Source organism: Scardinius erythrophthalmus (assembly GCF_964197995.2).
Source record: "Scardinius erythrophthalmus genome assembly, chromosome: 1".
In the NCBI taxonomy this organism is placed as follows: Eukaryota; Metazoa; Chordata; class Actinopteri; order Cypriniformes; family Leuciscidae; genus Scardinius; species Scardinius erythrophthalmus.
The window spans coordinates 70,419,310-70,433,284 of record NC_138221.1 but is presented as its reverse complement, the minus strand read 5'-3'; the positions used below and the strand labels follow the sequence as shown (position 1 = coordinate 70,433,284).

General features: G+C 37.4%; 1 protein-coding gene across 2 annotated transcripts in view; it reads right to left on the bottom strand.

The window, feature by feature from the left end:
- The window catches only part of cyth3b (cytohesin 3b), a 51,006-nt gene extending 37,783 nt beyond the window's left edge, over positions 1 to 13,223 (bottom strand). Inside the window, exon 1 of one of the 2 annotated variants that reach the window (XM_081366057.1) lies at positions 12,656 to 13,223. In XM_081366057.1, the coding sequence (XP_081222183.1) occupies positions 12,656 to 12,674 (19 nt within the window). In that variant the 5' untranslated portion in view covers positions 12,675 to 13,223. The remainder of the gene's footprint in view (positions 1 to 12,655) is intronic. The other variant, XM_081366058.1, reaches the window with a different exon arrangement.
- Positions 13,224 to 13,975: the final 752 nt, after the last annotated feature.

The window sequence follows — 13,975 nt, the reverse complement described above, 5'->3', positions numbered from 1 at the left end:
GGCCTGTTTATATTGGCCCCGTCTGTCCAGACAGCACATCTGGATCTGAGGAATCTGAGCTCTGTTGTGTGAGACGGGACAGCTAAGACAAAATCACTCTGTCGCGCTATTATTGCTGAAACGTGGGCGACGGGAACTGAGCGTCCGGTCCTGGCAGATCTTTATTGCTTCATGAGACATTCTTCAGTCGCTGGTGTTTTATTCGGTCCTTACGAACTGAATTCCTTGTGACTTTGGGGTTTAATTATAAACTATGGAAGGGCCGTTGTTAGTTTAAGTCCAGCTGTGGAGATGTAGAGGAAGAGAGCTGGCCCAAGTCTTTAAATGAAGATATAATCTGAGACACATGTTAAGCTCTGGGACAACAGCTGTTGTGTGGCTATTCATCTAATTAACATTACACTTTTTTATTTAATCTTATCATCACTTTACTAAGATTCAATCGATTGAGGTTTTACTTTTATCAGAACTTTTATGCCCCCATAATCAGCATTACAATTTAATAGGTTATAAAATGCCCCATAAATAGTTTAATCAATTAATCCCCCCCCCCCACTTTATTCCTCTTATGATAATGGTTTGATCTGTCTGGGGAAGTATTTTTGACTACATGGTTCATGGTCTTCTACACTTGTCCTCAACCTCACTATTTCAACTCTGTTATGGAAAAATCATTGTGATACAATATGATTATAATGTACGATTCATTACAAGGTACATTGAATCTGTTATGCAACCAAAATGTACTAAAGTGAACTTTACATCTGATTTTAAAGTCCCCCTGTGGTGAAAATCCAGCTTTTAATATTCAAACTCCTGTGCAAATTCATAAGTCGACACCATTGCTGAGTATTTCCTCCTTAAAACTGCAGTGAAGCAAAGACAGTCTCAAAAACACGCTTTGAAATCGCTGGTGTTTCTGACGTCACAAACTACCTTGTGACCAATCAGATTAACGTGTGATCGTCAACGAGTGGATCTCTGAGCTGAGTGAGTGAGTGGAGGCGGGGCTCATTTGCATATTCATAGCGCATACTAAATGAGGCAAGGGTTTAGAGTTACATTCAAGGTATTTTAAGGCATGAAAACGTGTAAATATGTAATTTTGGTGATCAAAGAAGAGTTTTAAGGGATAATTGATGATTGACTACAGGGGGACTTTAAAGAAAGACCTTGTGAAGGGCTGATGCAACCCTACCATCTTACTTTGTGCTTGTGGTGGGAAAATATCAATACATAATCAAATCGCATTAGAAAAATGGCAGAGTTTTCTCACAGTAACCTATAGGGTCATACTCTTTGTGTTCATGAGCCTATTCTCATTTCATAAAAACACCTGAAATCATTTAGCTATTTAGAAGAGGTTGTGAAATAAAGGGAAATCTTTTAGTCTATGAAGAAACCTAGGAATCTTAGGCCCCGTCCACACTACTGCGTTTTCGTTTAGAAACGGAGAATTAAAACGAATACGATCTCCGTCCACACCAGCGTTTCAGCTGCGTATTAGAATTGATCTCCGTCCACATTAAAACGCCCTCCGGAGATTCAAAAGGAAAAACGGGTCGGCAGCGTTTCTAAACTTCTCCGTTTTGGGTCTCCGTTTTTGCCGTTTTAGTGTGGACGGGAGGTGCAAACGTAGCGCTCGTTTTTAAACGAAAACGCAGTAGTGTGGACAGGGCCTTTGTTTGAAAATTGCTTCACTTTCTGCTTCAAACGTCAACAAAAATGTGTTCTTTGAAGTCAAAGACCAACGGCTTTAATGGATTTAAGGCATATAAACTCGTTTTTGTAACCAGCTCTGGAATAAACAGTAAACTATTTATATCAAACCTAGCAATTAGTGATTTCCACCCACAGCAGATTGTTGAAAGTAATGAGGTGTTGGTGGTGAAATAACACAGGTGAAGCCCTCGACTGCTGATTCACGCTTCAAGAGCCTCTTACTCACACTACAGCAGCTGTCAGGAATATGAGCTGTGACCCATTTAACCAGCTACACTTTACAAATGATGTCAAACCTACGTTTGCCACGCGTCCACAGGCAATTACGCACAGAGATGCTAGTTTGTGCTTGTTGTTGAACTCATTCAGTCATTTCCTAACCAGACACGTTCAAGGTACTTTGCCAGTCTGGACCTATATGTGTAAGTTTTGTAAAATGTGCCAATACACACAGCTAATCGGAACATATTTGACATTTCCGTGTCTTTGGTGATTTAACTGCGGACGCAAATACTGCCGAAATAGAAATCAAATGACAAAAAAAGTCATTTAAATGACTCACAGCCAGTTACAGCAATCCCCAAGTTAAAGTCACCATGAAATCAAAATGGACGATTCTTACTGTTTTATAGAATATTGCATGGTTTATTATTAATTATTTATCCATGCACCTCATTATTACCCTACATTTGTTCTCATTCCAGACGCCGCTTCACTCAGATATACAGTACGTCACAATAGGGAAGAAAGGACTATCGCAACTTCCGTTTCGTGACGACTTTAAGAAAACCCTTAGTGATAATTGGTTTAGAATAAGGTTTTCTTGGCTTAAGGGGTTTTTGTTGCAACCAGGGCAAGATTTCCAGTGAGCTGTTAACTCAAGAAATGTCAATGTGTTGAACTCATTTTGAGTTTGATTTGAGCTTCTTGAGTTCAGTTCACTAGAGGGGAAGATCATCAAGCGGCATCTTGTATTTCCGTCCTCATACAAGGCTAATGTGTCTTCAGAGGACGTGGAATATACACTAACACAACTAACACAGACTACTAGTTCATGATGATTTCTTTCTTTGCCATGTTTGGTGTTTAACAGCCTTGGTCACTATGAACTTGTTGTGAAAGAACATGATTTCTTTTCCAAAAATGTCTGTAAAGCAGCTGATGAAGGATTGTTCTGTTGGTATACTTCATCAAGCCGACAATGTGGCTATAAAGTGACCCATATAGGCCAAACGTGACTAACCACACACACACACACACGTCTCCGTAGACCTGCGTGTCAAACAGTATGAATTTTGAATGATGCAGCATCTTAAAAGTGCATTGCCAACAAAAAGCCCACATAAATCCAGGAAAGCAGCATGTGGACGCATATAGTTATTTGCAAAGGAAATGATCCACACACACACACCCAAAGGATTCTGTTGTTTAATTAACTATTGACAAACAATAATCATTAACCAGAATAATTTGCATACAGACAAACCGAATGCAACTGAATTACAGTACATTCACAAGTGACCTGCAGGTTCTCATTGGTTAATAGTTGGTTATTACTTTGCGATATACTGTACAAACGGCAAAGTTCATTTTCATTCTTCTCTTGGGGTAAAAAGGAGTTGGAAATACCTTTGCAGAGATATACTGAATACCATATTGGTTAATGAACACCAAACAAACTTCGTTTTGGCCTGATTTTGTTAAAAACCTTGTCGTTTTTCTATTTCGCTTGAAGTATATTGTGGCCATATATAAGTATTTTTGACATTCTGATCAAAGATATGGTCCAGGTCCCTCCTTTAGTGTAAGTCTTTAGGATTTACAATCTGTTTCGGCATACAGTACACAAACAGTACATTTGATTGTTTAGAAAAGTATCAGTGCACGTCTCCATTTTGAGGTTTAATCTAATAATAATAGTGATGCTTGCTTAAGCCAGAACTGCCAAGTTCTGAGGACAATCTGTGAAAGAATGAAATGTTAAAATTATAACTCTCAAAGGTTTACGACAAAGAACAATGTGTTCCTCAAGCAAATCTCTGTTCAATAACCTCTTTCTGAGGACACATACTGGAGAGAATGGAGGAAGGAGAGAATGAGACCAGACCACGATACACCTTTTCCTGATCCAAACAATCCACGATCTCTTACATAATCCATTCTCCTTCACCTCCACTGCTCGCATCCCATTCCATCAGTGAAAAATACTGCTCTTCAAAAGAGTGGCTCTCTTGCCCAGGAATGCAATCAGCCACATGCTCCAACACTCCAGAGACTCGTCTGCAGTCTGCTTTCCTTTAAGAGGGGGTGAAAGAGTCTTTAGTTTTCCCTGCGCCAACCTAAATTCCTGAAACTGCCGTATTGTTTGTGCAAATGTGTTTCTAATTTTTGCATTCTTAAATTTTAAACCCTGTACTATGTGCTAATGTTAGAGTCAGAGTCAACTATTTTTACAATCTCTGGACCAGTTTAATGAACAGCAAGGTGAGGTCCCCAATAAAAGCTGGTAAGAAAAATGGTGTAGAAAACACTTGGAGGGCATAAAATTGGTTTTCATGCACAATGAATGCTGCTTTAGATAACAGTATTTGCTGATGTCAAAGCGGAGGGTTTTAGTAACATGCATTAATCTCACCTTGAAACCTAAGCTTTGTTCCTGAGCTCCCAGGCTGCATTTTAAGGTGTCATAGGCATGCTGCCTTCTAAGATAGATACCTTGTTTTGGCCAAATTCTTAGGCAGCTTCACAAGTATCCTTTACAAAAAAAGCCAGGGTTACAATGCTTTGCAACTAGCTCAGGAGAAATAATCATGCAAGATGGCAGATGTGTCAAGAGGATTGTTAATATTGGTGGTTAGCATACAACGTGTCCATGATTTTTTTGTTATTCAACATAAATTTCAGGCTAAAATGTATATTTAAATACAGAACAGTATCTTAAGTCCTGAATCTGATCACCAGTTTAGGGCCCGAGCACCGAGTGTGAGGATGCTAACCGCTCTGTTTATTAATCACTGTTTTCCTTCACTAAGTCATTTTAAATGGTTCTCTACAGAGACGAAACAGTTTTTGGAAGTACTGCTATTTCATGTGATTTATTAAGGCCAGCTAGAGGCCATGAAAACTGCATGTATTATTAAATTAGAAGAATTTGGAAAAAGGTTTAAGATAGTTCTAGATAAATTAACCTATAGAATTGTCACAGGGTTGCTTGTATAAAGATCCAAGGATGATGCGTGACACAGAAAAAAATGATAATATAACTTTAATAGACACTAGGAATGAGAATTCAATACAATGGAATATAACATAAGCACAAGACCAAGAACTGAGGAAGACTGAAGGTTTAAATACACAAGGTAATCAACAGAACAGGGAACAGGTGTGGGCTAATTAGAAACAGATTAATGACTAGAACTCAGGAAAAACAGATGACTAAAACTAAAAAAGACATAACATAACTTCCTCATAACTCTCCCTTCCCGGAAAGCATGCCCTTGTGCTGCAAAAAAAAGTCTGGAAGGAGGGAGGGGGCTCTGAAGGAGGATGAGGAGCAGGCAGAGGAAGAACACAAGGAGACGATGGCCATGGTGGAGCCATGGTGAAGACAGAAGGACCCAGACCAGAGATGTGAGGAGCAGGAGGATGACCCAGAGTCATGAACGGAAGAAGGTCCCCGGAGGAGCCAATGGAGGAAGCAGCTTCACTTGGTGAAGAGTCTGGGCTAGACCAGGAAGACGACTGACTGAGGTGGAGGCGGTAGAGGTGGAGACCAAGGCGGAGCAGAAGAGTTGAAGAGCCAGGGTGACGGCGAAGGCCTGGAGGGCCACAGTTGAGCTGCAGGCGGGCGTGATCGAGGTGAAGGTGTGGGCTTTGCAGACCAGGGCGGAGACAGTGGGAGTGGGAAGGAGGAGCCCGGTGGAGCCAGAGGGGTGGAGGGTCAAGGCGAAGCTGCTGACTCGGAAGTCCGAGGCGGAGCCAGAGCGACGATGGACCAAGGTGGAGACAGAGGGACGATGGACCAAGGTGGAGCCAGAGCGACGATGGACCAAGGTGGAGACAGAGGGACGAGGGAGCCCAGCAGAGCACGAGGGAAGACAGTCCATGATGGAGCCGAGGGAGCATTGAGACAAGGTGGAGCCGATGGGTCGGAGGGCCGAGGTGGAGTCTAGGGCTTGGAGGTCTGAGGTGGAGCTGAGGGATCTATGATCCAAGGAGCTGAAAGCAGACAGCAGAGACGAGGCATATGAACTGAATGGCTCAGGCAAAGGAGGAGGGAGAGGGAGGCTGGGATGGACCATCAACAACTAAGGAGACTTGGAGGTAGGCAACAAAGACTTTGAACTGGGCATAACCAGCAACGACAGATTGAGAAAGTCCCCTGTGTGATCCTCAATCCTGGAGGAGGTGGACTGCGGGAATATACATTTTAAATCTCCTATGAAAATCTTGTCTCAGTCTTGTGTTCTGTCAGGGGTTGCTTGTAGTAAAATCCAATGGATGATTCGTGACTCAGTAAGAACGCTAATTTAACTTAACTTTAATAGACACTAGTGTAACGAGAAATCTACACAAGGGAATGAGAAAGTCAACAGGAAACAGGTTTGGACTAATTAGGAACCATGATAACAGAATATAAAACAGACAATAAAAACTACGACTAAAACTAAACAAGACAGAAACAGAAGATAACTGTGACAAGTATTGCTTGACACAGCTAAAGCTTATTGAAATTTCTTACCAAAACTAAAAAACTTTCCAAAAAAAAAAAAACTAATTTAAAATTGACTATTTTGATCAACATGTGCTATGCATTTTTATATTTCAATGTATATTTCATGTTTCATGTAACTGTAGCGCCACTTCAAACAGTGCCTTACGAGTGTCATTAGACTCATTACTGTTAGGATGCTGTCATTAAGTATCTACCTATTTAGACAAAACAGCTCACTAATTTTCTTTCACTAATCTGCCAGTCACTTGGACAATCACACCTAAAATATAGGTGAGTTTAAAACAAGTCCATGTTCAAAGTCAGCAGTGAATCACTAGACTGAATATTAATTAATGGTGGCGTTTCGTGGTGTTTCCCTGCTGACGTCATGTGGTTTAATGAAAAATACATCATGCCTAGAGAAACACCCCATTGCCCTGCAGCACAAACACACACTGTTTTCCTCATAAAACAATCCTGCAATAGTTCTACTATGACTGTGTCACTTCAAATGCCATATTATGACATTAGTTGGCACAAACACTACATTTTGACGCAAGGCTTAAATCTCTTTTTGGCTTAAAGGCAAATTCAGCTGCATCAAGATCAAACATCGGAGCGGTTCAGGGATCCGACTCAACAGACAAGAACTTAAACGCATATGAAAGCTAAGCTATTTGCCAAGATGTTTTGCATGGTTTCTAGGGTGTTGTTAGATTGCTCTTGGTTGCTAGGGCACAAGCACATAAATCACAATCAATTTAAAGGTAAGGGTAGGCAATGTTTTTCATAAAAAACTAAAGTTTGTTATTCTGGTTGAAACTCTCTTCACATCCTGATAGCAATCAATAATAGAAATGATCTTAATATATATATATTTTTTTACATACATCTTCTCTGGTGAAGATGCTGCTTTTACACCATGTCATTGACCGTAATTACGAGATGGCAACCCGTGACGTTCAACCCAGAGCTGCGTTTCTATATCAACACCATCAACTGCGAAAATAATCTGCAGCAGTCAGGTGGTCTGTAAGTTGTTTACATTCATTATTATTGTAATGTTATGTGCTTTGAGATATGACGTGGTTTAACGCCGTTTCTCGTTACGCTTTGCAGACTCTGCTGTGTGTGTTCATGTGATTTGAAGGAGGCGTGGCTTTGGAGGCGCTCTGAAGGGAAGGGTGGGATCTCATGCTTTCAAAGCTAACTTGTCATTGCTAGCATCTCCACAATTGCTTTTTAACAGTACCTTTAACTAACAATTAAAGCAACAAAACCATTTGATGACCATTATTTAGGATTCTAGAGCTTTTGAAGGTGACTGCTTGCTGATTGGTTGCTTACTGGACCAACTCAAGAGAGACCACAGTTAAGTATTTTTTATATATCTGGTAAATAGATATGACTCTAGATGAGCCAAACAAACATCGCTAATAATATCCATCATGGCACTTTTTTATGAATATGGTACACTTTGGTGTCCCATTATTTTATATATTAAAGCCTTACAGGCACAAAACCAGTGAGAACCATTAGATATTACAATTGAATAACATAATATTAACATCCAAGAAGTTAACATCATTTGGACCTTTTCTACAGTAGCCTATAGTGGGAAGACGTGTATTTGTTTAGTCATTTTTTTTCCCCTTAAAATAATTTGGGTCAAAGTGGAGAATGTTTGAGCGTGATTAAAGGAAATTTACTTGGCAAAAGTAATTTTTTTCTTTTAGAGTAATAAGTCTCTTCTGCTCACCAACGCTATTTAATAAGAAAAAAACTGTAAAGACAGTAATATTGTGAAAAATTATTAGTTTTAAATAACTGTTTTCTCATGTAATATATTTAAAATGTAATTTACTCCTATGATGCAAACCTGAATTTTGATCCCTCAGAAATAATTCTATTATGCTGATTTCAGTTATTAGCAGGATTATTCAATCAACTGCAATTCTTTGAAATAGAAATCTATTGTAACATTATAAATGTCTTTATTTACGTCTTTTTTGATCAATTCAATGCATCCTTGATCAAAAAAGTATGATTTCTTTCTTTCTTACTTTTTTAATCTTACTCACCCCAAACTTTTGAATGATCCTGTCCCAGGGTTTCCACAAAAATCTGAAGCAGCAGCACAACAGTTTTCAACATTGATAATAATCATAAATGTTTCTTGAGCATCAAATCAACATATTATGATGATTTCTGAAGGATCATGTGACACTGAAGACTGGAGTAATGATGCTTTGACATCAAATATGTAATAAATTGTAATAATAATTCACAATATCACTGTTTTTATTATTTTTCACACCAAATAAATGCAGCTTTGGTGAAAATCTTAATTATTTCACACTTTAGACCAGTAGTGTATTTCTCCTCAATACTCAATTTCTACTCATTCTGGTATGTTTATATATATATATATATATATATATATATATATATATATATATATATATATATATATATATATATATATATATATATATATATATATCAGTGTTTCCTATAATCATATATAAATCATATATATAAATCATAAATCATAAATCAGTGTTTTAAATGGTTTAACATGTCTCCGTTTTTGTTTGTTTTTTCAAGAGGGTTAAGACTGACCAGATTAAATTTGTTAAGAAATCCTATATTTCTCTTTATGTTCAGTTCAACAGTCATGAAGGGTTTAGCAGTGTGTGTATACGGCGGTGTGCTGGCGAGTTCACTGGCACTTCCCGAGTGAGATCTCCCACAGCTTTGACTACTGTTCCCCAGCAGGACCCCGGCGTTAGCAGAAGAGCTGAGAGAGTCTCATCATCCACATCAGACCAGACGCTGCTCTGACTGAACCACCAAACCACTGTCAAAACACACCAGTCGGACTCTCGCCAACTCCTCAGAGTGAACACACAGCATTGTGGGAATGCAGAAAGAGCTAATATGCCTTGAATATGCTAACTGTTGTAGTTTTCCTAAGAGAACCATCTCTTAAAATATAACAACACATGCACTAATATCCATGGATTAGCTCCATGATGAGGCAACAGTGCAAAAAACACACTCCAACAATTATTAAAAAGGCGTAAAATCATGTAACTTTTGCCTCAGGTTTGCCTTTTAGGCTTTTCTGATTCGATTTATGATCCAAGCAATATCTAGAGACCAGAATATGTACATAAACACACATATATTTACAAAATTTGATGTTGGATGCGACTAATCGTGAATAATCTATATTTGACAGCACTAATATATATATATATATATATATATATATATATATATATATATATCCTATAATGTTTATATACATATGTATTAACCCATCATTAATGCATCACCCAACCGTAGAGCTGCTGTATTAGGCGGGTGATCCTCGAAAAGCTGGAGCATGGGGGATATGGTGTTGAGTAAATTAAATCAATACTCATATCAGCTCACAGTCTCTCTGGACAAACACTGGCAGTCTGACATGTAGGTCATCCACGCTGTCTCAAATCTGCACCTACAGCCATTCAAGTTTCTCATTTGACTGGGAAAACAGCATTGTTTAAAGCTGATCCAGTGTCACATGTGCAGTTGACTTCTGTGAATGTGTGAGTGTGCTGTTCAAAACATCAATTCTACTGTATAGTTTAATGTCTATTACAAATAAGTTATACCTGTCCAGTTATCTGAAAGAGACACACTTTATTAGGCCTTAAAATGAAAATGACCATATCTTAAAGATGGCATTGTGCAGAATCATTTGGATAGTCATTAAACACACACGGAATTTTAATGGTTTTTAGATTTGGGTTTTTAATGGCTGAGTAAATGCACATAAATAATAAATGCAATGCTCTTCGTTCCTAATGATTCAACACATCTGTGTCTAATGCCATACTGACCCATAATATGATCGTGTGTACATATATATATACAGGCACGTGCACAGGTAGGGCTCAACCTATGCAGAGCACATGCCCTTTTTGCCCTCACACTCCGAAGTGCCCTTTTTTTGGTGGTGTTTTTTTTTTTTTTCAATGCTATTGGTCATCCTTTACGTCTGTCTGTCTGTTTTACAAATATTTAGCCAATGAAAGTTCTTAAACCGAGCTTGTGTAAATCTTATTCGATCCTCAAGCTCTCAGTAAACTGATAACTCCGCCTCCTCTATATTGACTGAATCAACTGAAGTTCCACAAGCAGACGCACAGTAGACAGCAGCTGAACGAAGTTTTGCGAAGGGTAAATAAATATCTTGTTGTTTGAATAAGTACTACTAAACAGTCTATAAACGCTCATATTTTATTTATTTGATGACTCACTGAGACATGTGGGACGTCGCCTGAGAGAGAGGTCTAGGCTAGCATTTGCCATCTAGTCATAGCCAATACATAGCCTAACGCAAATAACTTAAATATCCTGTGCATACAGTAGTATTTCATCTTTTATAAAATGCGATTTTGGCTAAATGTATTTTACAACAGGAAAAACAAACTAGTTTGTAACCTGTTGATGAAAATGTAATGTGATACCGCCTGCGCCGTTTTAATGACGGACAAAAAAATGCACATTTGCACACATTCGCTGGTCAAAAACTATATATTGATAAGTAATACAACAACATTTAATTTGTTTTTACCATCGGAAAATCATAACAGGTGCGCCCCCGCGCTGTTTCGTACTGGAACTTACACAAAGCGATCCTCATCACCTAGGTAACATATTTCTAAGAAATTTCTTCTTTGATTTATGATTGCTGATACACTTAATTTATTAACATTTAGGATAATCATGTTATGGTAATAATATTCAATTATGGTTAATTCAAGGCTGTTAATATGCATGTATTCGCTATCTAGCTAATTTTTAATCTATATTATTCTATACTCTCCGCTCATCCTCACATGTATAAAATGTAGTAAAACATGGTTTTACTACAGTAGCCTAATGTTGTAGTAGTAACTAAAAAAAAAAAAAAAAACATTACAGAAGAACACTGTGAAATCTTTATATTGTATCATGCAGAATGTAATTCATGATGTAATTCATTCCAAGGCTTCATTTATTTGATCCAAAATACAGCAAAAACAGTAATATTGTGAAATATTTTTAGTGAATAAGAGACCTTCAAGAGACCAACATCCCTTGTCCTCCACAGCACAGTATCAAATTTTTGCCAGGTAGGCGGATACATGTTGGATATAGTAAAGGTATGGCTATAGTTTCTTATAATCTGGAATTGATTTGGACATAATTACTCAAATTATATTTCAAAATAGTTTGTCAAAAATACCTAACTCATTGCTCTACCTTCCCCTCTTCTCAATGTCATACATAATCATGGTAACCAAATAATACAAATTAGCTTATAAAACAAAACAGAATAGCTAAAAAAGAGAATATGAAGAGTTCCGATGCAAAAGCCTCTAAGTGCCATCTGAAAAATTCTTCTAGAATGATCATTATAAAGCTCATATATTTAAGTTCAGTTATTTAACTTAAATGGCAATGAAGATTAGCTATTAATTGTCATTTAAGTGAAATCACTGAACTTAAATATACGAGCTTGATAAAAATTATCATTCTAGAAGAAATTTTTAGATGGCACTTAGAGGCTTTTGCATCTGAACTCTCTCCCTCTCTCTCTCTCTCTCTCTCTCTCTCTCTCTCTCTCTCTCTTTCTATATATATATATATATATATATATATATATATATATTTATCTGCAAAGTTCATAAAAAGGTGCATAAAGTTCAATAAAAAAAACAGAATTTTTTAGCTATTCTGTTTGGTTTTGTAAGCTAATTTGTATTATTTGGTTAACATGTTTATGTATGAGTCAAGTATTTTTGACATATATTTCTATAAATGCAATTTAAAAAAGAGGGAGTACACAAGAGCAACAGAAGGTTGCTGTTGTATTTAGGTTAAGAGGCCCTTAAAACCCTGTTTATCTATATTATCTATATTATTATTATGGTTGTTATTAATCGTGAATAAATCTAAAGCTTTTGAGACTATTATTTTGTGTTATTGAATTTGTCATGAAGACGTGACCATTTCTTCCTTTTATGTAGGCTTACTAAATAATTTTGATATAAAAAAAGGGAGGGGGGTGCCCTTTTTCAGTTTCAGCACATGCCCCTCAAAAGGTCTGTGCACGGCCCTGTATATATATATATATATATATATATATATATATGTGTGTGTGTGTAAACCCGATGGTCTTACCTTGATTGTCTTCGTCCATATCTGCAGATTAATGCAAAATATTGAAATGATGTGATGAGAACGCGCTCCAGACACAGATGTGTTCCTTATAATGAAGGGTTTATAATGTACAGGTCCTGTTTTGTGTGGAATATGCGGCATAAACTGATGTTATTTATCTCAGTCCTCGTATAAATCCGTAACCCGGTGTGTTTATGAACAGAGGAAGGGTGTTCAGCTCGCGTGGATCAATAACATCCAGCGGAATAAGCGCTTCACACACACATACACACGAGCATCGGCGTTTCACAGCGACCGTCACACGTCATCACACTCGCCCCGCCCCTTACACGTGAATTTACCAATCCTACTACGACAAAGGCTGAACGTATGAATATTAATTAGGTAATGCTGACGTTGCTTAGTAACCATTCAGAAGCCGGTCTTTAATATTCATGAGCCACCAAAAGTCAAGTACTTTACTGGCAAGACTGTTTTGCATATAATATAATGACACACAGAAAGCAGACAGAAAAAAAAATGGTGATGAATAATAATAAATACAACGTACAATGAAACTTAATACATTAAAAAACGAACTGAGTTATCTTTACTTTCACAATTCTTCACCTTACAAGCGTCTTCCTTTTAGCCAATCAGCACCAACATCACAGCGTAATGAATATTCATAAGCCAAGCCTTCTCTTTAGTAGGAATCGCTAATACATTTATTGTATTGTAGCCCTAATACTGAAATGATACTGGATTATATGGATTATATATAGACTCTAGATTTAACATGGGCTAATTATACAAGTACACATGCAATTACACATTGTATTCTGAAGAAAAACAAAAAAGTGGGCCCATAAAAGTGTACACGATCATAAGAATAAATACAAATAATAATAATAAAAAAATAATAATCACTAGCCTATATTGCATTAATAATCACATTAAAGACACACTCTTGAGTATGAGGTTTTAAAATGTGTGTAAATTTTAAATCAATAAGATAATTTTGGGAGTACAGTTGCATACCGGTGACCTCAAAAGCTAACACAGATACACTAAAACAACTTTAGATATAAGACGCTTCACTTATATAACTATGAAAAAACTAAGTAAAAGAGCCAATGGCTGATCGCAGCTGGTTAGAAGCTCCGGTTGCTATGAAAACACTTAAGCGCGTTTAAGACCGCACATGTGCATTGGCTGGTCCAGCCTGAAAAATGATTTTTTTTTTTTTTTTTTGACAGGATTTGAGAGTTCAGAAATAAAATTGATGAGACAGTTGTTCTCAGATTTCATTGGTGGTTCCAAATATGAAATTTAATAGCA